The 23,166-nt window shown below is 40.3% G+C and overlaps 1 protein-coding gene across 1 annotated transcript; it reads left to right on the plus strand.

Moving 5' to 3' along the window:
* Window positions 1-60: 60 nt before the first annotated feature.
* Window positions 61-20,648, plus strand: ATP6V1D (ATPase H+ transporting V1 subunit D). Its single transcript, XM_055303898.1, has 9 exons — window positions 61-216; window positions 4,520-4,637; window positions 14,124-14,203; window positions 15,542-15,609; window positions 16,285-16,329; window positions 17,436-17,539; window positions 18,149-18,215; window positions 19,314-19,392; window positions 19,970-20,648. The coding sequence occupies exons 1-9, from the start codon at window positions 176-178 to the stop codon at window positions 20,109-20,111; spliced, it is 744 nt and encodes a 247-aa protein (XP_055159873.1). The 5' UTR covers window positions 61-175; the 3' UTR covers window positions 20,112-20,648.
* The last annotated feature ends 2,518 nt before the right edge of the window (window positions 20,649-23,166 follow it).

Raw genomic sequence — 23,166 nt, forward strand, 5'->3', positions numbered from 1 at the left:
GCCAACAGGAAGCGGAAGTGGAGAATGCGTATATACGTATCCCAGCTGCCACTTAGCAACGCGAAGAGGTCAGGTGACACAATCAGCTGACTCCCGTGGAGGAAGACCCTGTGGCTGGGGCTGTTGCAGCCGCAATTGCCCGGCTGGGGATCCGAGCCGAACTGTCATCGTCAGAATGTCGGGCAAAGACCGAATTGAAATCTTCCCCTCGCGCATGTAAGTAAAAGAACGGTTCGAGCAGCATCCATAGGTTCATGATCGCGTGTTCCGAGCAGCGATCCCCGCATACACCGGACCGGCAGTGAGGTTCCTTGTTTGCTGGGCGGATCCTGAATTTCGTGAGTTTGGGGCGATGCACCCTTACGGCCCCCTCACACATCCCTCTGAGGAAACCATACTGAACAGAGCGATTCCAATCCGTAGGGACAGGCTGCCCGGCCTGCTTGTTTTTATGGAGGTGCGCTGACTTAGCAATGAAGCCATTCATCCCATATTCCCTTATTTAGCTGGGCAGTGGATTTATAGAACTATGAATCGTCGCCAGTTTTGCCTAAGGGAGTTCGCAGTTTAACGGAGAGATGGACCAGCCAGCGAGTTTTGATAAATACTCTGAGAAGGGAAGTTTACAATGGTGAGAAGCACATAGGAGAGGCGTCCAGGCCAAATTGGGGGTTGAGTCGAATTGCCCTAGCGTGGACATCAGATTCAATCTTGGATCCTTTTCCTCATTTTCCAAGATCCCACGAAATGTCACCTGCAGTGGGAAGATATCCCTGAGTTTCTGAGGCATTCCGTTTGCTCCATCACCATTGCACCTCGTTCAGACCTGTTACACCACCCATCAGATTATATAAAGTGAATATTTGTTTACACACCTTTCCCCCTGATTGTGAGCTGTCTCCAGGAGGAGAGAGCGTCTTGATAATTAACCCATAGAAAATCTACAAAAAAATTTCTTTGAATGAACCCATGTCTTCTTGGGATCTGCTCACTTGTGGCCTGCCCTTCTCTTGGGCCTGAATTCTTTTGTGGGAGAAAAAGCATAGAGCCCCAAGTGGCCAGTTTTTAAAGACGGTTTTGCAGTTTTCTCAGATGTGCCTAACAATGCGTGGAAAGTAAAGATTATTATTTGCCTTCTCTTCTACTACTACTTTTTTTTTTTTCTTCTTCAGTGAGAAGTAGAAAATCAGTTAGGCTTTGATATTTAGATCTTTTGATTGTGGCCCTATTTCTTTGGGAGTGTTCTGGGTTTTTTTTCCTTTATCTTGATTTTTTTTTTCTCAGAGAATCGGAGAATGCTTAAAGTAAAAGAGTTACATTCAAATCCCAGACTTAGATTTGTTTCTGCCAGGGTAGCTCTAGCTGTTAATGAAATGAAAGAGCTCTTGGATTTTGTTTGCTTATTTTTTACTTTCACCTACTGGTTTTCTAATAGGTGTTTGTACTAGGTAGGAAGCAAGTCAGTTGTGGAGAAAAGTAGTGCCTGTAAAATAGATAAGGACCAAGGCTACCCTGGGATGGTAAGATCTGCAGAACTCCCAGTACTTGACTGACCAAAAGTCTTCCCTGACACACCACCAAACTAGCATGGCCTAAGGCTCTGTTCTTAGAATGACTCAAGCAACCGTTAAAATGCCTGCCTGAGAAAGCCCAGTGCTACCAGGAGAATTTTTTTTGTTTGTCCTGTCCAATACCTAGGATAGCCCTTGACCTCCCTTTCTTAAGGCATTCATTAAAAATAGCTTATAATTAGGAGTCTTTTCTTTTCCATTTGAGATATGTATGTCTCTCCTACAACTCAGAAGTGTCGTTCTCAACAATCTGAAAGCCATTTCTTTGAAATGTAGTCATTGGTAAGGATGAGGCCTCTGTCTCCCAGTCTCATGGGAAGATAGAATCCTAACTTCCATGACTACCAGCTAGCAGGCACAACTAGCCAAGTGTCATTTTCAGTGATCAACCCTTTGTAATTTTTCACTTCTGTGACTCTTCTTGAGTCCACTCTAGCTCCTTTCCCTTATTCTTCCTTTAAAATGCCTAACCACTTCTGTACGAGTCAGAATGTAGTTCAACTCTTTCTCCTACTTTCAGTGATTACTAAACAAAATTTCTTTTCACCACTTTAATGTCTGGCTGTGTTTATTTTTGATGGTACTCAGAATGTTAACATATTTTTGTTTGTACTTTGAGTCTAAGAAGTGAAAATGACCTTCTTTGGGTTCAGACAAGAAGACTAATAGGTTTATAAAAGTGAAAATTGCTATTTGAGAGCACTCAGCTTGGTGATTGAGAGGAAAATAAGGTGCAGGAAGTTACTGCTTCTCTAAATATTTTCCTCAAGACTTAACAGCAGGTATTTTGTCATGCAGTCAGATGTCTTTGAGTCAGCTGAAAACAAAGTCATCATTCTAGCTGAAGGTCGAACATTTTTCCTAGAGCTGAGCAGCTCTGTTTTTTTTAAGAGCTAGGGTAGAAAATACTATAGTGACCTCTGTGTCAGACAGTTCCACCATACAGTGTTACCCTGTGAAGTGGGGCTATCTCCCACTTAGGCACCAGAAAGAGCAAAACAAGGTTAGAGTGAAAGCGAAAGAGGCATGAAGGATTTGCAGTCAACAGAGGTCCCTCAGATCCAGATTCTACAACATACTAGCTGTAAACTCTTGGGCAAATCCCTCTTCAAGACTCAAGAAATAAAATTTGTCTATTTCACAGAGGTGCCATTAGCTAGGAGTAAATTAAAATTAGCATGATTAATTTTATCAATCGGCTCACCTTTTTTACTGTATTGAATCTGCAGCTAGGATTTGACTTAAATTTGATCCTCCAACTCTTTGAGCCCAAATTCTGGTCATTAGTGTCAACAACATAATATGTTAAATGTACACATTGGGCTGGATAGTTCCAGCTCAGGCTGGAAGCTGAACTGGCTTCACTTAGACCTCCAGTGAGGCCAGTCAGTGCAAATTCAGCTACTGACAGTAGTTTTCAAAGAGGGAACTGTTCATCTGATGCTATTTATAAATAGGCATTGTGGCATGTGGTTGGGATACAGTGGGCCTGGGTTTGAGCTTTAGTTTGAGTCTTGGGCAAGAAACTGGAGTCGGAAATCTGTTTCAGTCTAGTCATCATCATTGTCCCCATCCCGTCCCCCCTGTGACGGAAGAAAGTGTTTCATTTTTCTAAGCCTCATTTTCAAGATAATATTTGAAGCTTTTTTCAGCTATAGAATTGTCTGTGTAACCTTTTCCCTATGGAAAAAGATTTCAGTAAAATCTAGGAATTTACCCAAAGGTCCATTAATAAAATCTAGGAATTTACCCAAGGTCCATTAATACATTAATAAATGCTGTTTTGCAATAGAAATATGTCAGTCATATGAAATTATATTCCCTTATACAAATACCTTAAGTATCTACGTTATACAATCGATCGTTAAATCATCTTACCTACTTTTTTTTATTACTATGTTTTATCTGGCATATGGTAGTAAGAACAGAAATGTCAATTTCTGCTGTTACTTTCTTGACTTTGGTATTGGGGTTTCTGATGGGAAAAGTTTGGAAAACGGAGGTAAGGAGATTTCTGTAGTTTGTCACTACTCAGAAATATGTGTCATTGGTTCCTAGAGTCATTTACAAAGTAATAAAATTATTGGTGATAGGATTTTGACTGGTGAGATGAAAACACTTTAATGCCATACTTTTAATAGAAAAAGTAATTAATGGTTGTGGTATCTAATACAAAAGGTTCAAAAGATAATAAATATAGTAAAAAGTAAATACATATTTTCACTCAATCCCATTTCTTAAAGGTAGCTGTTACCAGTTTCTGTGAATCTTTTCTAGAACTGTTCTTTGTATCTGTATAAGCATATTCATCCCTTTCTTTGCATAAGAGAATATAATATAGATTATATTGCTCTTTTACCTTTCTCTTTTTTTATGACTGCATATTATTTCATTGTATGATGAACCATGATTTATGGAACATTTAGCTTGTTGCCACCTTTTTGCAATTACAAGGGTGGAGTACTCATTCTTAACCTTGTATATATTTTTGTGTACATACGAGAGTAAATCTGTAGGATAAATTTCACATAGTGGAATTGTTAGTCCCGAAGGTAAGAGCATTTCAATTTTTGATATTAGTGGACAGATTTTTTTTTTTAAAAAAATGCTTAATACAGCTGTAATGGAAATACAGATATAATTTGAACTTGCAAATCAAATATTTTAGCTATGGTGGTATAAAATAGGACCCCTAAGAAATTGTATTATGATTTAATGTTTTTCCAGATATTGATTAAAGAATTATTTCTGTTTTAAGTAAATGAACTTCTTATTTATGGAGCACTGAAGATGGAAATCTGCAGTGAGAAACTTAATTCTGTCAGCACAAATGCTATATGTTCTTATTTTCATGACATCAAAAAGTAAAGCATAGCTTTGATACTGTATTGGGGAAGTATTTTTATGTTTTTTAAACAGTGGGAATAAATATTTTTAACTTTGTATAGGGCACAGACCATCATGAAGGCTCGATTAAAAGGAGCGCAAACAGGTCGAAACCTCCTGAAGAAAAAATCTGATGCCTTAACTCTTCGATTTCGACAGATCCTAAAGAAGATAATAGAGGTAGAATAAACTGTGTTTACAACAGTTGCTTATTTTAAAGATACCTAAGGAAAATCCAGCATGGCTTTTGGCATTTTAATTTTTCTTTATTTTAATTAAAATTTTTTCCTTCAAAAGTAAAAATACCATTATGACTAACAAGCTTCAGATCATTTAATAAAATATGGACTCATTACCCTTGCCTGCAAAGCCCTGCTTGATCCGATCTGGCCCCTGCCTGCCACTCTGATCTCATTTGGAGCGTTCTCCCTACCATTTTCTTTCCGAACCTTTTCATTAGTTATTTCTCCTGCCTGAAATGTTCTTTTCCAGGACTTCTTTTGACTTGCTCCTCTCATCATTCTGGTCTGTTCAGAGAGGCCATCCCTGATCGCCCAACCTGAAGTGACCACTGTATTTACTTCTGTCTCTTTTCTTTTCTTTTCTTTCTTTTCTTTTCTTTTCTTTTCTTTTCTTTTCTTTTCTTTTCTTTTCTTTTCTTTTCTTTTCTTTCTTTTCTTTTTTTCTTTTTTCTTTTCTTTTCTTTCTTTTCTTTTCTTGATTTATTTATTTGTGAATGAGCGAGAAAGAGCAGGAGCATGCATGGGGGGGCGGGGAGGGTCAGAGGGAGAGAGTCAAGCAGATTGCACTCAGCCCAGAGCCGGATGCAGGGTTCAGTCTCATGACCCGAGGTGAAACCAGTAGTCAGACACTTAACCAGTTGTGCCACCCAGGCTTCCCACATTTCCTTAGTTTTGTCATAGCACATACTACTGCATATTTTCTTATTTGATTGGTTGCCTCCACTAGAGAGTGTTAGTTCCATGAGAGCAGGGACTTAATCCTTTTAGCACTTAGTTCCTGTTCCCAGAACAGTGTTGGCACATAGTATGTTTCAACTCAGTACTTTTTAAGTAAATGATAGGTGAATACAGAAATACATTTAAAAAGTGAAGATCCCCTCTCACCCCCTACCCTTCTCTCATTTCCTAGAGATGTTTTCTGGAACACTTACAGTCTTTTTTTCATCATGGATGTTTTCAGTAACACGCAGCTGTTATACATTATATAGTTCAGTTCTGCCTCTTTTCCCTGGCAGAGTATGGGTAGCTTTCTGCATCAGTACGTAGATCTGCCTCTTTCTTTATGATAGCTGCTTGGAACACCATTGAATGGATAATGGGATTTAACCATTTTTCTGTTGATGAATGTTTGGTTTTACTATTTAGTGGGTGAGGGTACTTTTAATCTTCATGTGTAGGTGAGTACTGACAACACGGACTCCATCTTTGGCCCTCCATCTTGTTCATGGCTGCGCTGTGACCTTCCTCAGGGCTCTGTGTTATAGGCTCCATGGAGGTTTAATGTTTGCCCTGACCAGAATGTAGGGAGGCATTGTTCTGATCCTCCCTAGAGTGGTGCGCAAGTAACTCAGGTGGGTGGCTGGCTCGCAGGAGGCCCCACTTGAGGTAACTGGGGGGGTGGCTGGCCCGCAGGAGGTGCCACTGGAGGTAACTGATCAGAGTGGCTAGCCTGCAAGAGGCACCACTTGAGGTAGCTTTACTGTGACAGTCACACTATGTCCCTCCCTCTATAAAAGCAGGGGATTATGGGCCAGGTTTGGTGGAAGAGTAGTTTCTTGGGTGATTAGCTGGTCCAGTGCCTCCTGTGGGTAGGTTATCCTGAGTAAAATGGTGTAAATGGTTCTGGAAGACTTGTGATGTTTTTTATTCTCAGGGTGCCTTCTGACTCTGGGGGATACTTGGCTGGCCCTTCTCCACCTTCTAAGAGGCAGCAAGCCAACCTGGAGATGAAATGAAGCCATCCAGGCCAGGCAAGGGAAGCCCAAGCTGGTGGCCACCACAGTGTGGGGAGAGGTGGCCTGGCCTACGAGTGTGGAGTTTCGGGGGAAATGCCCCAGGGGTAGTTAAGTGGCCTGCCTGAGAGGGGAAGGGAGAGGAGACTAGTGGTAGCTGGGCCCTCAGTCCGTAGGTGGTGGAGCACTTTGAAGGAGTCGGGAATCAGAGAAGACTGGAGAAGCGTTGGTTCTGTTAATCTGTGAACCACCTGTGTATCTCCCCTCAGGATGTTGTGTCTGGAGGAATCCCACAGCAGGAGGGACACTTGGAAATTCGGGCCGGCTGTGGGAGAGTGGAGAGCTTGGTTACCCACCATGGCTGCACACTGAAGGGAGAGCTGTGATGTCTTAAAGTGGGGTCCCTGGGGTAGTGGCTCTGATGAGGCTGTGTCCTACAGGAGGAAGATGATTTACAGGTAACCCCTCTGATTGCAGCAGAGCTCCAGGCCACTTTGCCTGAGGATGAGGGAGAAGAGATTCCCACTAGTCAGGAAAGGACGGTGAGGGACTATTCTGCCTTGGACTCTCTGGATCAGATCAACTGTGTTAGGCAGGGCTGCCACCAAGGGGTGGCAGCTTGGCTGTTACCACGGTGGGTACTGGGGAAGATGGTATCCTCTTGGAGGTCTGGGATGTCAGAAATGGCCCCAGTCACTGCTCAACCTGCCTTGCGACAAAAATTCTATGCCACAGTCCTGGGTGAGAATCCCATGCGCCTAGTTAGTTTGACTGGATAAATGCTAGAATTAAGATAACTTGGCCTAAAAGGGGGATGTTCTTTGATCTCCATGGAAGAACTACAAGTGAGTCTATGTGAACTGGTAATGAAACCTGCCATTTACACCTAGCAGTTAGAGACCTAGATAAAGAATACTCTCCTTTGGTATGGAAGGCCTTCTATTACAGTCAGCCACCAGGGCATGGTAGGACTTAGTATCTGTCCTCGCCCCTGTGGTTAATTGGCCCATTGCGATGGTAGCTACTATGATGGCTGGCTTAAGTAAAACCAAAAGAATCTGTCATAAGGGAAATAGGTTGAAAAACGGGAAAACAAATCCTCTGGATGATAAAATGGAAGAAAGGGGGCCCATCAAGTTCTCTTAATTATGGCAAGATCTAATTTTATATAGGACCCTAAGAGAAAATAGAGACAACCCGATTTGGCCTTGCTAAGTCTAGGGAAAGTGTTGCTTAAGGGAAAGCAGTTTATTCCTTTGGAAAGAAGGCTCAAAAAAACCAGGCGTGTCCCCGGGAGTTCTGCTAACAGAGGAATTTCAGGGGTGCATGCCTCTTACACCTAAAGACTAGGGGTTAGGCAGACATTGTGCTCTAGTGCATATAGTAGGGGTGACCATAGGCTTCATGTTGAATTAATCATTTATTGGTCTCACAGTAACAGACTGTATTAGCTTTAAGAGACACTTGAACTGAATGTACACTTATAGAAACCCCTTGAAATTTTGGGGAGAAATAAGGGCTGTTGATGTTTATGTGGGATAAATTATCAAGGTCCTAGAAATTAGTCTCTACCTACAGATTGGCAGGCTTCCTCCCCATTTTTTTCTAGTGCGTATTTCCCTCACTTGAATATTTTGGGCATAGATGTTCTACAGGATCTGGCTCTAACGGCAACAACAGGTTGTTTCAGGTTGTGTATCTGAGTAGTGAAACCTGTTTGGGTCATGCAAAATGGAAACCTGTACAGCTGCCTGTTTCTGGAGAGTAATAAATATAAAACAACATGAGCTACTAGAGGGGCATGTTGAAATTACTGCTATCGTTAAAGAATTAGAAAAGGCACAGGTAGGGGAATCCCTGGGTGGCTCAGCGGTTTAGCGCCTGCCTTCAGCCCAGGGTGTGATCCTGGAGTCCCGGGATCGAGTCCCACATCAGGCTCCCTGCATGGAGCCTGCTTCTCCCTCTGCCTGTGTCTCTGCCTCTCTCTCTCTCTGTCTCTCATGAATAAATAAATAGAAAATCTTAAAAAAAAAAAAGAAAGAAAGAAAAGGCACAGGTAATCAGGCCTACTCAGTGCTTATTCAGTAGTCAGTTTGGCCTATAATGAAATCTAACAGGACCTGCCAAATGACGGTAGATGATGGGCAACTCAGTAAAATTACTCTGCCCATCCATGTTCATTGTGCCTATTATAACCTTATTGTTAGAGAAAAATCATGGCATCTATTAAGACTTATCATTATGTACTAGACTTATCTAATGCCTTTTCCAGCATTTATTAGGACATGAATTGCAAGATTAATTTTCCTTCATATGGAATGGGAGACAGTGGACCTTCCAGGTGTTGCTCCAAGTGTATCTCCTATTTCCATAGTCCCACAGTTTGTCACAGGTTGGTGGCCAGAGATTTGGAAAAATGGATATTGTCAGAGACAACAGTGCTTTATCATTATATAGGTGTAATGTTAACTTGTGATGATTTTATCCTCCCTGTCTTAGTCTGGGTTAATCGGTAAAGTTCCTGGGCGTCACCTGGTCAAGTAAGACAAGTGATGCCAGAGACAGTCATTAGTAAAATGCAAGCTTTCTCAATCCCTAAAATGGTAAAGGAATTACAGGCTTTTTTGATTTATTGGGTTGCTGGAGACTTTTTGTTCCGTATCTAGTGATAGAGCAGCTATTAAGACCTTTTTTTTTTTAATTTTTATTTATTTATGATAGTCACACACACAGAGAGAGAGAGAGGCAGAGACACAGGCAGAGGGAGAAGCAGGCTCCATGCACCGGGAGCCCGACGTGGGATTCGATCCCGGGTCTCCAGGATCGCGCCCTGGGCCAAAGGCAGGCGCCAAACCGCTGCGCCACCCAGGGATCCCTATTAAGACCTTTTAAATGTTTTGGTTAGGAGGGTAAGCTGATGGGATTGGTGCAAACCAACAAGAGGCTGTCCTTTTTTTGTTTTTGTATTTTTTAAAAAGGTTTTACATCTTTATTAGAGCATGAGCGGTGATAGAGGAAGCAGCAGAGGGAGAGGGAAAACCAGACTCTCTATTGAGCAGGAAGCCTGATGCCAGGCTCGATCCAGGACCCTGAGGTCAAACCTGAGCTGAAGGCAGATGCTTAACTGACATGCCCCAATAGGAGGCCATCTTAAAGGCAAAAATGGCAGTAAATCAATTACAGACCTTGAGAGCAGTAATGCCAGATGTGAATTGTGAATTAGTTGTAAATTCGTATCTAGAAGGGTTTGGCTGGGGCTTGTGGTATTGATGAAATGGAAAATGGATTCTTTTAGGATTCTAGTCTCAATTGTGGAAAGGAACAGAGCCGGGGTAGTCCCATGGAAGAACAACTATTAGCTATATATCTTGTCACTAAAACAGATGGAAGGACCATGAGTGCTGATTTGCCTCTGATGGTATGCACCTCTTTGTGAGTAGGAGGATGAATTAAGGACTCCTTCAGCAGACCTAAGTGTGCCTGTGTCTGGGTAAGCACATAGAAATGGCATACTTACCTACAGCGGAGGAGCTCTTGCAATACCATCTCGCTATCTCATGAGCAATACTCATTACTAGGGCCAGTCACCTCAGTCAACCCAACACAACTTCCAGGAGTCATTGACACTTTGCCTCCCTTCCCCCAAGTAAAGAGGAAGGCTCACCTCTTGCGGATACATAGTATACTGATGGCAATTGCCAGGGAAACTTGCCTATTTGGCATTCCTCTGCTCTCTGTCTGGATTCTGATGTACTTTGGTTTGAAGAAGGAACTAAACAAAGTAGTCCGTGGGCAGACTTGAGGGTGGTATGGGTTGTGTTGACATATGAGCCAGTGCCCATGGATTTGGCTTCTGACAGCTGGGCAGTGTTGTAAGGGTTGACAGCATGGATGCTGTGATGGCACAAAGAAGGTTGGGGTATATTAAATAGATCTCTGTGGGGAGTAGAATTGTAGGAGTATATTTGGGAAGTATGCCCTAAGCCTGATGCAGCTGTCCAAGTATGGCATGTGTCCCTGCTCACTCCCCATCCCCAGTACCAGGACATTATGAGGCAAATGCTCTAGCCCAGAAACCAGTCCTGCTAGAGGAAATGCTGACCCTGTGTGATGTAGAGAATGGGTCTGTCATTTATCAGGACACTAGCCAAGGTCCCAAAACTACTCAGCAAATAGTAAAAAGATTATATTTGCCTTTAAAATATTCCAATCTGTAAACTGCTGACAAGGATTGCTCTCAATGGCACCTCAGGTAATGGCCATTGTGCCATACCCTAGGGTATGTTGGGTGGCCTATGAGCCCTGTTTCTTGCTGGCTGATAAGATTACATCGGCCCTTTGGCAGTATTGGAAGGGCACAAACATACACTGACCTGTGTGGACACTTGCACAGGACTTATCCAAGCCTTTGCCTGTAAAAGAGCTAATTAGGCTGAAGCTATAACAGATTAACAGAACTGGAGAGCATGTACAAACTCCGACTCCGATTGTGATCAAGGGATATGTTTTACTGGCCATGACATCCAAGAACGGGCAGAGGCGTGGGCTCTCTTGTGGACTTCCCACCTGCCTTACAGTCTCACTGCTGCAGGTCTAACAAAGGATGAATGGACTAATAAGAAACACATTAAAGACTGTCACTAGGCGGCTGTCTCAAAGGATGATCTCCAAGACTAACTGGTAATTCAGCTTTTTAAAGCTGTACATGCATAGCAGGACAGACATCTACGTATGAACGCCTAACCAGCAGCACCCATGCAGCTTACAGCTCTTGGGTGCGGGTATTGTTGGGAGGTCTGAGGGCCCTGGGGGTGGAGGGACTCCTTTTGTGATTGTTACAAGACTTCCATCTGGTAAGGCTCTATCTAGTTCATTGGAAATTGACTTGGAATGCCTCCTCCCTGTGCCTTGGTGTCCTAATCCCTTGGGCCCAAGGCCTCACATCTAGTATTCCTAATACATTGGTCAGGGCCCAACACATGCAAATAATTGCTTCAGAATCTCTGACACTTGGTATTAAGGTAGGGTTGTTAGTATGGATGTCTACATACAATGTAGACACACCCTCTGATGATACTAAGGGGCAAAATAAAAATGGTTTCATCTTCTAGGGAAAATACCAAAGCCAGGGATGATATTAGGTCATGGGAACTAAACCACAATTCTGTTGTTGCTGACTGAAGATTTGCCGTATCTGTTACCTATAAAACATTTCTTACTGCCCATAACCTTGCATTGTTAATGTTTCTGTTGTGTCTGGAAACATCTTGTTATAGGCCTTACATAACTGAAATTTACAGTTGCTCCAGCTGCTGGGTGTGGAAAGGACTTCTTCACTGGGTGGCTGGGGAACCATTGTTCTAAGTATTTTCTTTGGTCTTATAAGTATATTAATATTGCTGCTGTGGCATAGGGATGTCACCTATACCACAGCACGTCACCTCCCAATACCTGGCTGTGTGGCTGTTGTGGAAGAATGGCATATAAAGATTATGCAGGCCGTAAAGATGTTGAGGGTAGAGTAGAGGAGTGCTGACAACACTGACTGCCTGGTTTTTCTCCTCTATCTTGTTCATGCTGCACAATGACTTCCCTTGGGGCTGCATGTTTCAGGGCCCATGGAGGTTAATGTTAGACCTGACTGGAATGTGGGAAGTGTTGTTCTCACCTTTCCTAAGTGATGCACAAGGGTGCCACTTCAGGCAACTAGTAGAGATGGCTGGCATGCAGAGAGTACCGCTTTAAGTAATACCCTTTGACCTCCCTGCCGTGCCCTTTCACTCTATAAAAGTGGTTATGGTCCAGACTTGGTAGAGAACAGTGGTGGAGAGTAGCTGCATAGCTGCCTGGATTGTCTTCTTTATCTCTCCCTGTTGGTAAGTTACCTAGAATAACTGTGTAAATAATATGGAGTGGTTTGTGTTGCTTTTCCGTCTCAGAGTGCCTTCTCCCTCTGGAGGACACTTTACTGTCCCTCCTCCATCTTCTAACAGTATGTGTGCTAGCATTTCTCCAGAAAGTTCTAGAATCTCAAGGATTTACTTTTTTTTTTTTTTTTGAGAGTGAGAGAGCATGAGGGGAGGCAGGGGGGAGCAGTAGACTCCCTACTGAGCCCAAACCTGGCTCCATCCCAGGACCCTAAGATTATGACCTGAGCCAAAGACAGACACTTTTAACAGACTGAGCCACCCAGGTGTCCCTATTCATTTAAATTTTTGATGGATAACTATTCTCCAAGTTATACTAATTTATATTCTCACCAAATGATCGATGGGAAGACCTGTTCTCTCAAATTCTTCCTAACTGGTTATTAATCTTTTTGTTGCCAGTCCGTTGGGCTAAAATTAAAAGGTGATTTATTTCAGAGAGAGCCATGGAAAGGGCAAAGGGAGAGGAGAATCTCAAGCAGATTCCATGCTCAGCATGAAGTCTGATGTGTAGGGCTTGATCTCATAATCCTGAGATTATGACCTGAGCCAAAATCACAAATAGTCGGATGCTCAACTGACTGAGCCACCCAGAGGCCCCTAAAATTAGTATCTTTTAAATTGTACTACTTTTGATTATGAGGTTGAACATCTTTTCATGTTTATGGGTTATTTGATTTTCTTGGTGACTTTTATCTTTTTGTAGAAGTTCTACAAATATTCTAGTTTATAAAATGCTAAAATATTTCCTCCTGGCTTTTAACTTCTTCAAAATACATTTTTTATAAAGCTGACTTTTTTTTTTTTAGATTTAATTTTTGTGAGAGAGAGAAAAAGAGAACGCTTGTGAGTGCGAGTATGAGTGGGGAGAGGGATAGGGAGAAGCAGACTCCCTGCTGAGCAGGGAGCCCAATGTGGTGCTTATGTGGGGCTCTGTCCCAGGACCATCTGTGCCAAAGGCAGACACTTAACCAACTAAGCCACCAGGTACCCTAAAAAATATTTTTTATTTGGTCAGTCTGTTAGTCTTTTTTTTTTTTTTTTTTAAACAAAGCTTTTGGGTTATATACAATGCTTAGAAAGGCTTAAAGAGATTAAGAAAATATTTTGTGTTTTATAGTTATTTTAAAAACTAATAACTTCTGGAGTGTGTGATGTGAGGAGGTGGGGACAAGCTCATTTTGTTATTGGCTGGCCAGTTGAATGGTCTGTTACTAAATTTCTGTATAGACTTGTGACTGTTTCTGAACTCTTACATTTCATTGACTTAATTGTCCCTGTAATTGATGTATTTCCTTATTGTAACTATGTATTCCTTATTGGAACTATATGTTTTACATATAGTTACAACTCTGCCCACCTGCCCCAGCTCTCTCCTTTTCAAAAAGATTGGATTTTCTCAAACATTAAATATTCGGATTTATATTAAAATCACTATGCCATTAAGGTTTTGACTGCAGTGCAGTGAATTTAAGAGATTAATTTGAGCACATAAGTATGTACCCATTCAGGAATAAGATGGATCCTTCAATAAAGATTGTTTTCTGTTTCTTAATGTCTCTATTCAGATGTTTTAATTGTAAAACGTGGTTTTGCAACACAGTGACCATAACCAAAACTGTCCAAGCAAAATTGGATGTTTTTGTTATCAAGTCAATATTTTAGACCTGGCATAAAATACTGGCTACTAAAGGAAAATGATTTTCATGTTTTTTTCCTTGTAAAAACTTTGGTTGAATAAGTTGTTGGTTTATGCTTTTCCAGACTAAAATGTTAATGGGTGAAGTGATGAGAGAAGCTGCCTTTTCACTTGCTGAGGCCAAGTTCACAGCAGGGGACTTTAGGTAAGAAGACTTAATTGGATATTTTGAAAAAGTGCTTTTATGTTCATAATTTCACTTAAAAGCTATTCTTAATGAAAAAGCATCTAAGCATTAAAGACAAATGATGGGGTTAAAAGTATTATTATTACTCAATTATCACCCTAACACCAGTGTCTTTATTGTCACCCACATGTGTCTGGTTCAGAGTTGTAGGCATAGGTTACTTAACATTCTGTAGTCTGTTTTCATTTAACATTGTATCCTAAATGTCTTATTTTCATATAGTTGTATAACTTTTCTCTAGATGTACATAATTTATTAACTGTTTCTCCTAATGGTGAACTTTTGGGGTGGTTTTAGATTTTTGGATTGTTAGAAAAGATGGCATGAACATTTTCATGCATAGATATTTTTGTTTCTGTAGAATTACTTCTTTAGGCAAAGTTGGAGAATAGAATTGGTTTAAAGGATGTGAATTCTGCGGTTTTTGTTTACATCAATGTATGCTTTACATAGCATGTAAAATGGTTTAGTTTTGGCTTTATAGGGGTTTTGCCAGTTTTGTTGTATCATTCTCCCCAAATAAGCTTGTGTGGTAAACCAAGCAAGCATTGTTCATCTCCTTTTAAATTCAGTGCCTTTAAGAGGTCAAATGGCTGTTTGGGGACAGAGATGGAAATTGTTTTTAGGTTTTTTTTTTTTTTTTTTAATTGTCTTTACCCAACGACACAATGTCTCCATTCCTAGAGTGTGTCATTCAGAAGCATTACCTAATGGGCAGGTTTTACAACCTCAGGGGCATAAGGCCTCTTGAAGAGATGGACTTTAATTTTTGCTAGTGTTGGTAGAATGGCAACTTGCATTGACTTTTCTAGCAGAGGGAGGGAATCAATAGTATGTAAGTGGTATGTGAATGTGTTTTAGGGTGGTTTGGTGAAAACACTTTATGATAAGAACAGGTTGGGTTGGGTACTCAGACAAAACCAGATGGAAGTTAGGTTCCAGGGTAAGGGAATTGAACCTCCTTCTTAGCCAAGCTAGAAGGTTTGGACAGCAAACCTAAAAGGAAGGAGTTTTCTCTAAATTACATTAGCTGAATAAAAATCCTTAAAGTCACATCTTTGGCACCATATGCCTGACCAAAAACTCAAGCAATCTGTGTACTTTAAAATCACTCTTTGTTGTTTTCTTACCATTAGAGCTTCGAATATTGTTCATTGCTCTCTGAGGCCCTCCTCTGGCAGCAGTGATTTTACTTTTTCTGGAAAGAATTCTTAAAACATACTTGTACTACCTCACTCTTGCTGAAAATGTCACTCTAAAAACTCAATTAAATGAAAGCCTTTTCTTTTTCTGCAGCACCACAGTTATCCAAAATGTAAATAAAGCCCAGGTGAAGATCCGAGCTAAGAAAGATAATGTAGCAGGTAACTTTTCAACTCTTTAGAATCCTTAGGAAGAAGACATTTAAAAATTAATCTGTTTATAGGCAAGATCTTCACGTCCTAATTAATCTCTTCTACTTAGAACAAGTTGATTTGCTTTACATGTTAAAATCTTTGTAACTGGTTGTTTCCAGAGGAAGGGGTGGGGGAGGATAAAGTTAGTTATACACGATGAATACGTTCTAGAGATTGGCTGTACAGTGTAGTGCCTATAGTTAACAATGCAGTGTTGTGTATATAAAAACTCAGGATAGCTCTTGTGTTGAGTATTAATACACACACAAACAAGAAAAGGGACACAAATCTTTTGGAGGTGATAGATACGTTTGTGGTGATGGTATCATGGGTATATGCGGGTATCTAAATTTATCAAAAATACATAATTAAATATGCATTTAAAAAATTTTACGTATACCTCAAAGCTGAAAGGAGAAAACTGTAACAGCTATATGTCTTATTACTCAGGATAAGTTGATTATTAAATAGGAATGAACACTTAAGATACCAGGTTCCTTAAATTGATTCATTGAAATCAGTAAAGTTCTAGATAGTCTCTTGTCTTTTGAGTATTTGCTAAAAAAGAAACATAGGGAACAATGGTAATTAAGAAACTACTTCAGAGACATGTTTGTGAATCCACATGTTTGTTTTTAACAGGTGTTACTCTGCCAGTGTTTGAACATTACCATGAAGGGACTGACAGTAAGTGTGAAACTTTGGTAGTGATGTCTCTGGGTTCTCTAGATTCCTCTTTATTTTTAATTTTAAAAATTTTTTTAAAGATATATTTATTTGAGAAGGATGTAGAGCACGAGGGGGCTCTATAGGGGGCATGGAGAGGGGCAGAGGGAGAAGAAGCAGACTCCCGAGCCGGATGTGGGGTACTCTCCCAGGACCCCTGAATCATGACTTGAGCCAAAGGCAGACAGACGCTTAACCAACTAAGCCACCCAGGTGCCCTCCAGATTCCTCTTTAAATGAACCTTTTTCTGGAAAATGGGTGCTAGATAGGCTTTCTTAGAGTTCAGTGGTTCCAGTGTTAGCATCCTTCTTGTACAGTTGGGAGGAATCAGTTAATAAAAGTGTTATGGCAGGAAGTCATAAAACACTGTAATGTCTTAAAATAATTTATTTCAACCTATAAATACATAAACATAGTCATTTGCCATTAAAAAAATTTAAGGCTGTGGCCTTTGAGTAGGAATCCACTAATTAGACTTCTATGTTGTCTTTCTACATAAACTATGCCCATAATGCATTGTTCATAATTTCAGTTTGTTTCTTTAAGGTCTTACATTCTGTGATGCATTCTGAATGCTAAATAGTCCTAGATTTTATAGCTCTCAGTTTTTTACAATTGTCTTAGCATTTCCTAATTTGATAGCATTTTTTGGGTAATGACATGTCTTTATTGAATCTTTCCAAAATAATCGACTTTTTTTCATAGGACCAACAATTTTTGGGACTCATTTTCCATTGGTTCACATAGAACATTTAGTGTAGCTCAAATAAAGAAATGGAGCATCCTAGAGAGTCACCTGTTAATGGAATATCATTGTACTATGGGCACCAGGCCATATGATGCCCAAGGGAACGGGGCATAGGGTGGTAAAGTGAAGGTTGGTTAAAAGCTTCACCTATAGTTATATTTAGAATAGTTTCCTTGGGAAGAAAAACATGTTCACTGTTACTCTTAACTATAGTGAATTTGTTTCTCCTTATTTGGAGAACTTCTGACTTGTTCTGGGGAAATTTATGGGGAAGATTATTTACTCTAATTACAAATGTTGTCTGACTGGTTCTTTCAGGTTATGAACTGACTGGTTTAGCCAGAGGTGGGGAACAATTGGCTAAATTAAAGAGGAATTATGCCAAAGCAGTGGAATTACTGGTGGAACTAGCTTCACTTCAGGTAAGTAGCAGAAGAGCTGGAGAATTCCTGCTACAGTTTGATATTTAAGAGCTATTTGGAGAAGATTCGCATCTTGAATCAGAGCATCCTTCACTTAGTGCTTTAAGCTATTTCTGATTTTATATGAAATAAGCCAGAGGGGTTTTGATTTCTGAAATGGTGACTTCGGCACCATTGTCCCCACTTACTACTAACAAAATATGTGTGTAGTAGAAGAGTTTCACTCTTTGGTAGGTGAGAATAGCAACAGCCACTACTAGATTTAATTGTAAATATAACATGGTTTATGCATGAAAGCTACTCTTTTTCCCCTTTGTGGCCAGTTAATAGAGAGATATATGTAATATTACCTGATTCTCTCCCCTTGCCATTTTTATGACTTTAGGTGAATCTGAAGTAAACAACTTATAATAGCAAGGAAATAGTGTTAGCTGTATGGAAACCTCATAAGAATTTTTTTGCTTTTTTTTTTAATTTTTTTGCTTTTTAAGCATGTCGAAAGTAGTTTTGGTTTCCAAATGTTCTCTACAAGTACAGTCTGCATGAAGCCAAGTGAATAGGACATGATTAGGAAGACTTCATGCTTACATTATTGTCCTCTTATTTTAGACTTCCTTTGTTACTTTGGATGAAGCCATTAAGATAACCAACAGGCGTGTAAATGCCATTGAACACGGTGAGTGTAAGCTGCTGTGAGGTTCTTTGTCCACTTGTCCATACCTCCACATTTGTATGGGAATCAGGCCCTGATCACGAGGTGAATAAGACCTTACCCTCTCCACAGTGGGAAGGGCAGTGTGGGTTAGTAGGAAGGGCACAGGAAGGTGTTAGTAAGTACTTAGAGTTATGTATGTGGATTTGGGGGGAGTTACACAAGGGAATCGTAAGTTAAAAATTCTGAAGTGTTTTATTTCTGGTTATGAACAAAGGACGAAACTATTTTTCAAGAGCCCTGGTGTTTTCTTTAGTTCTTTCCAATGATTCAGTAATCTTTTTGAACCAATTAAATATTTAACCTGAAATCCCTTTCCTATAGGCCTTATATCCTGCTCTTCTCCTTGATTCCTAAAAATTTTCCTATTGGATGCATTTATTTTCCATCTCTTATTTCATTATTCTGTAACTGTGTGTAGCGTTGCCACAATACTTTCTGTTCATGAAGCTCCATTTTCACTAAAGAAATATTCAATTTTAAAGTAAAGGAACAAATTTTGAACAGTAGAGACGTTATTTTGCTGTTAAGGAGGAAATTATCTCATTTTTAAAAACTCAATACACCTTTCCTGACCAGCTGCTAATGCCAGGCCTTGTAAATGGAATTCCAAGCCAAACAAAGTGGATAAAGTAATGGTTCCAACTCTTAGCAAGTTCACATTTTAGAAGCAGATAGGCAAATTCTGTGTAAAGTGGCACCTTATGATTAACCTAAAACTCAACTTAGTCCCACTGCCTGATGATCTACCTTTTAACAGTGGATTGAATTTATGTTTAAAGTAACATCTGTGGTTCAGTGTTACATATTCATATAAATTCAGTATATTCACTGTTGTATATATTGTGGTCCAAAGTTATCTGTCCATAGAAAGGATGCTAAGGGCATATACCGAAATAGTTATTTTAGGGTGGTTGGATACTTTATTTTTTCTTTTTGTTCTCTATGTTTTTGCATTGTAAATGTATATTAATTTTACAATTAGAAAAAATCTACAGATGAACATTGGCAATTTGAAAAAAACGTTTGAAGTTCTCACATACATATTTTTTTAAACCCTAGTCATCATTCCCCGGATCGAACGTACCCTTGCTTATATCATCACAGAGCTGGATGAGAGAGAGCGAGAAGAATTCTATAGGTTTGTTGAAATTGGCAGTTACTGATCATTTTTTGTTTTTCATATCCCAAAGGCTTAATTTGTTGAGACTGTTGGCTTATGTTCTTTAGAATTAGCACAGCCTGTATTTTATTCTGATAAATGAAAGCAAGACATAATATTGGCAAAGGCTGTGGAGACTATGCCATGTTTTGCACATATTTAAATAGGACATCTCCAAAAAGGCCCTTAGGAGAAACTATTCATAGACTTGGTTAATCTTTGAAATAGTAATTTAGATCGGGTAAACTGGAATTTGTCAATCAATGAATATGTATTGCATGATGAACATGTTCTAGGAGAAAGTATAAAGTACTTGGGGGGCATTACATAATAATATAAATCATACCATTAGAGAATTATCCAGTACTCCGAGAAATGACGCATGTATATGAATTGGTTATGAACAGTTAGGGCTGGTAGGGGCAACAGATACTAAATAGGTAGTATATGGAGGTTAGCATTTGTAGGTGTTTATTACCCTCTTTATAAAACTAGCAGCAATCAAATCTACTTAGAACTGGAAGTGTTCAGAAAATTCCCTCCTTTTGTTTTACAGGTTAAAGAAAATACAGGAGAAGAAAAAGATTCTCAAGGAAAAATCGGAGAAGGACTTGGAACAACGGAGGGCAGCTGGAGAAGTGATGGAGCCTGCTAATCTTTTGGCTGAAGAGAAGGATGAGGATCTTCTGTTTGAATAATCTTTCCTGCTCTGGTTCTTTCATAAGCTCTAACATGGCACCATTGTAATTCACGGTGTGTAGGTTTGGTATGTGTGGCTATTTATTTTTTGGCCTAAGAATTTCACTGGTGGTAAAATTTCCTTGGATGTTGGTTATGGGACTACGTTTGCAAAATCATAATTCAGCAAGCATTTATCTCATGAGATTTGTAGAGCCTGCCTAGGAACCTGTAGAATTTATTCTGCAGAAGCAGTACCCTACTCCATTTATATCTGTTAAAGTGCTCTGCTTCCCAAGCATATTAGGAAATTCCCATTAGGAAGCCACAGTGGCCTCAGGCCAGCTGTCGCTGTAGCACTGTTTCTTCCTACCCTGCTCCAGCACCTTGGCACTGTCCTCAGATTGTTGCAGCTGCCCTGTGTAACCCTGGTGCTTCTCTCAAGCTTTATGAAACCCTATTTTTCCTTGCATGACAGGTCTCTGTCCTGTCTGTCATGGGAGTTCTGCCAATTTTAATGTGATTATGGTATAAACAGTAAAATGATTTAAAAATGAGTTGTTCCTTTTTTAAAAAAAAATTATGCTAAGAATATCAGTCACGTTCTTATGCTCAGATTGGCACATGGGACTGTCTCCTAAAAAGAGCTTTCTCTGCAGACATAAAGAATGTGGATAGTTTCCCCTTTTCTCCCTTCATAGTATGTGTTTTACTGATAAGTTTACTGGGATGATTGTTGAATTTTGGGGTGCTCCTGAATATGCTAGTGAGTTAAGAGGTGTCGTTATTCTTTCCTAATTGAAGAAAAAATAATTCTCAAAAAAAATAATTTTCTGAGAGTAAGAAAGAAAACTTTTGTAAGCAGTTAACTAACACTTGCTGTCTTCCATTAAATAGGAAGATGAAGTATTTGGTCATATCAGGAGCTGAGGCTTCTTTTTTTTTTTTAAAGATTTTATTCATGAGAAACAGAGGCAGAGACACAGGCAGAGCGAGAAGCAGGCTCCATGCAGGAAGCCCGACGTGGGACCCAATCCCGCACGCCCTGAGCCAAAGGCAGATGCCCAACTGCTGAGCCACTCAGGCATCCCCTGAGGTTTTTAGTGCTGTTTTGTTTGGTGGTGAGCCATCTGTTTACTCAGGCGTTTTTTTTTTTTTTTTTAAGATTTTATTTATTTGACAGAGTGTGTATACAAGCAAGGGAAGTGGCAGGCAGAGGGAGAGGGAGCCTCCCCAACTGAGCAAGGATCCCAGTGTCGTGCTTTATCACTCAATCCAGGACCCTGGGATCATGACCCGAGCTGAAGAAGACATTTAACCATCTGAGCCACCCAAGCGCCCCCTACCCAGGCTTTCTTGTACCCAGTCCCAGGCATTTCTGGGGTGATTGGCTATGAGACAGTTTTTAGTGAAACTGTGATACTAGGCCTTTGAGTATTTAAGTCAATTGATATTACACGCCTAGCCTTTTTAAAGGACTAAGTAATTTTGTAAAGATTTAGTATCTCCTACAAAGTAATCTTAGTTATGTGTGAGGCCCTGTTTTAAGTGTTTATATTATCACACCAGAAGAGGTACATATTATCTTAATCCCACATTTCACCAAGAAAATTTGCTGGAGTAATTGGTCAGGTAGGTGGTATATTCAGAATTTAAATCCAGGCAGTTCTACCTTCAGTGAAGTTTTTGTACCCTTCTAACCTTTCTTGCCTCCCCTATATTTTAAACTTTTGGGTAAAGGTGTAAGATATAAGGCCTGTCCTGGAGGAGCCTAGTTTTAGCCTGTTATACTGAATTGGGGGTTTTATTCTGCTAAGTAACTTCAGTAGTGACTAGAAAGCCAACAAGTGAGTTTCTAAGCGATTCAGTGTTACCTATTTTTAAGGCTTAACATTTAATCCTCCCAGTACCAGAGTGGAATGTAAATACTATTCTCTCCGTTTTACAGACGATGAAACCGAAGCTTTGTCAGATCAGGTGTCAGAGCTAGAAGGCAGGCTTTGGTTCTTTTTTTTTTTTTTCTTTAAAGATTTTATTTATTCATGAGATACCTAGGCAGTGGGAGAAGCAGGCTACCCATGAGGAGCCTGATGCAGAACTCTGCATCCCAACTCGAGCCAAAGGCAGATGCTCAACCACTGAGGCACCCAGGTGCTCCTAGGCCTTGGTTCTTAAGCTGTAGGTATTGTCCCTCTTGGAGGCAAATAGCTTGAAGGGTATGAGAGTCTTCTCATACTTCATGGTTTTTCATTTAGGTAAATTCAGTGTTCACCATAACCTGCTGAGGCCAGAGACCAACCAAGATTTCACTTGTGGCTTCCTAAGGCTTTTTTATTGGCCTTGGCTAAACCACCTACAAAACTACAGATTTGGGATCCCTGAGTGGCGCAGTGGTTTGGCGCCTGCCTTTGGCCCAGGGCACGATCCTGGAGACCCGGGATCGAATCCCACGCTGGGCTCCCGGTGCATGGAGCCTGCTTCTCCCTCTGCCTGTGTCTCTGCCTCTCTCTCTGTGTGTGACTATCATAAATAAATAAAAATTTAAAAAAAACTACAGATTTTATGGTTTTAGCATATTAACTAGAAATCAGAAGAAAATAGTGAACAGAATTTGTTGTGCAGGGTGATACTATCCATAGGTGAAGGAAAGGATCAGGAATAGAAAGCCAGATGGGTAGCACGTGTGTGTGTATGTGTGACACTTTTTGTTGGTATGATTGTCTTCTTTCAGAAATCTGGAGTGGTACAGTAGAAAAGTTAATGTTCTAGATTTGTCAACTCAATATAGAACAATCCTAGCCTCTGTCCCTCAATCCTTGGCGGCTGCATATAAGTAGAATTTGCCCGAGTATTACATACCTTTTCCCCTAGAAAATGCTTAAGTTCACAGTGTTAAGCTATCTTAAAACAAGGAAATTGAACCTACATCCGTGCCAGTAGGGGGCACTCCCCCACCATGAAGAATAAACTAAAAGGTATTTTATGATTCATGCAGAGGTTCCAATGGACTTATTTCTGGCAGAAACTTTAAGATGGGGTGGTTAGGTGAGTTGAAACATTGAATAGCAAAGGATG

This window comes from Nyctereutes procyonoides, unplaced genomic scaffold (genome assembly GCF_905146905.1).
Source record: "Nyctereutes procyonoides isolate TBG_1078 unplaced genomic scaffold, NYPRO_anot_genome, whole genome shotgun sequence".
Lineage (NCBI taxonomy): Eukaryota > Metazoa > Chordata > Mammalia > Carnivora > Canidae > Nyctereutes > Nyctereutes procyonoides.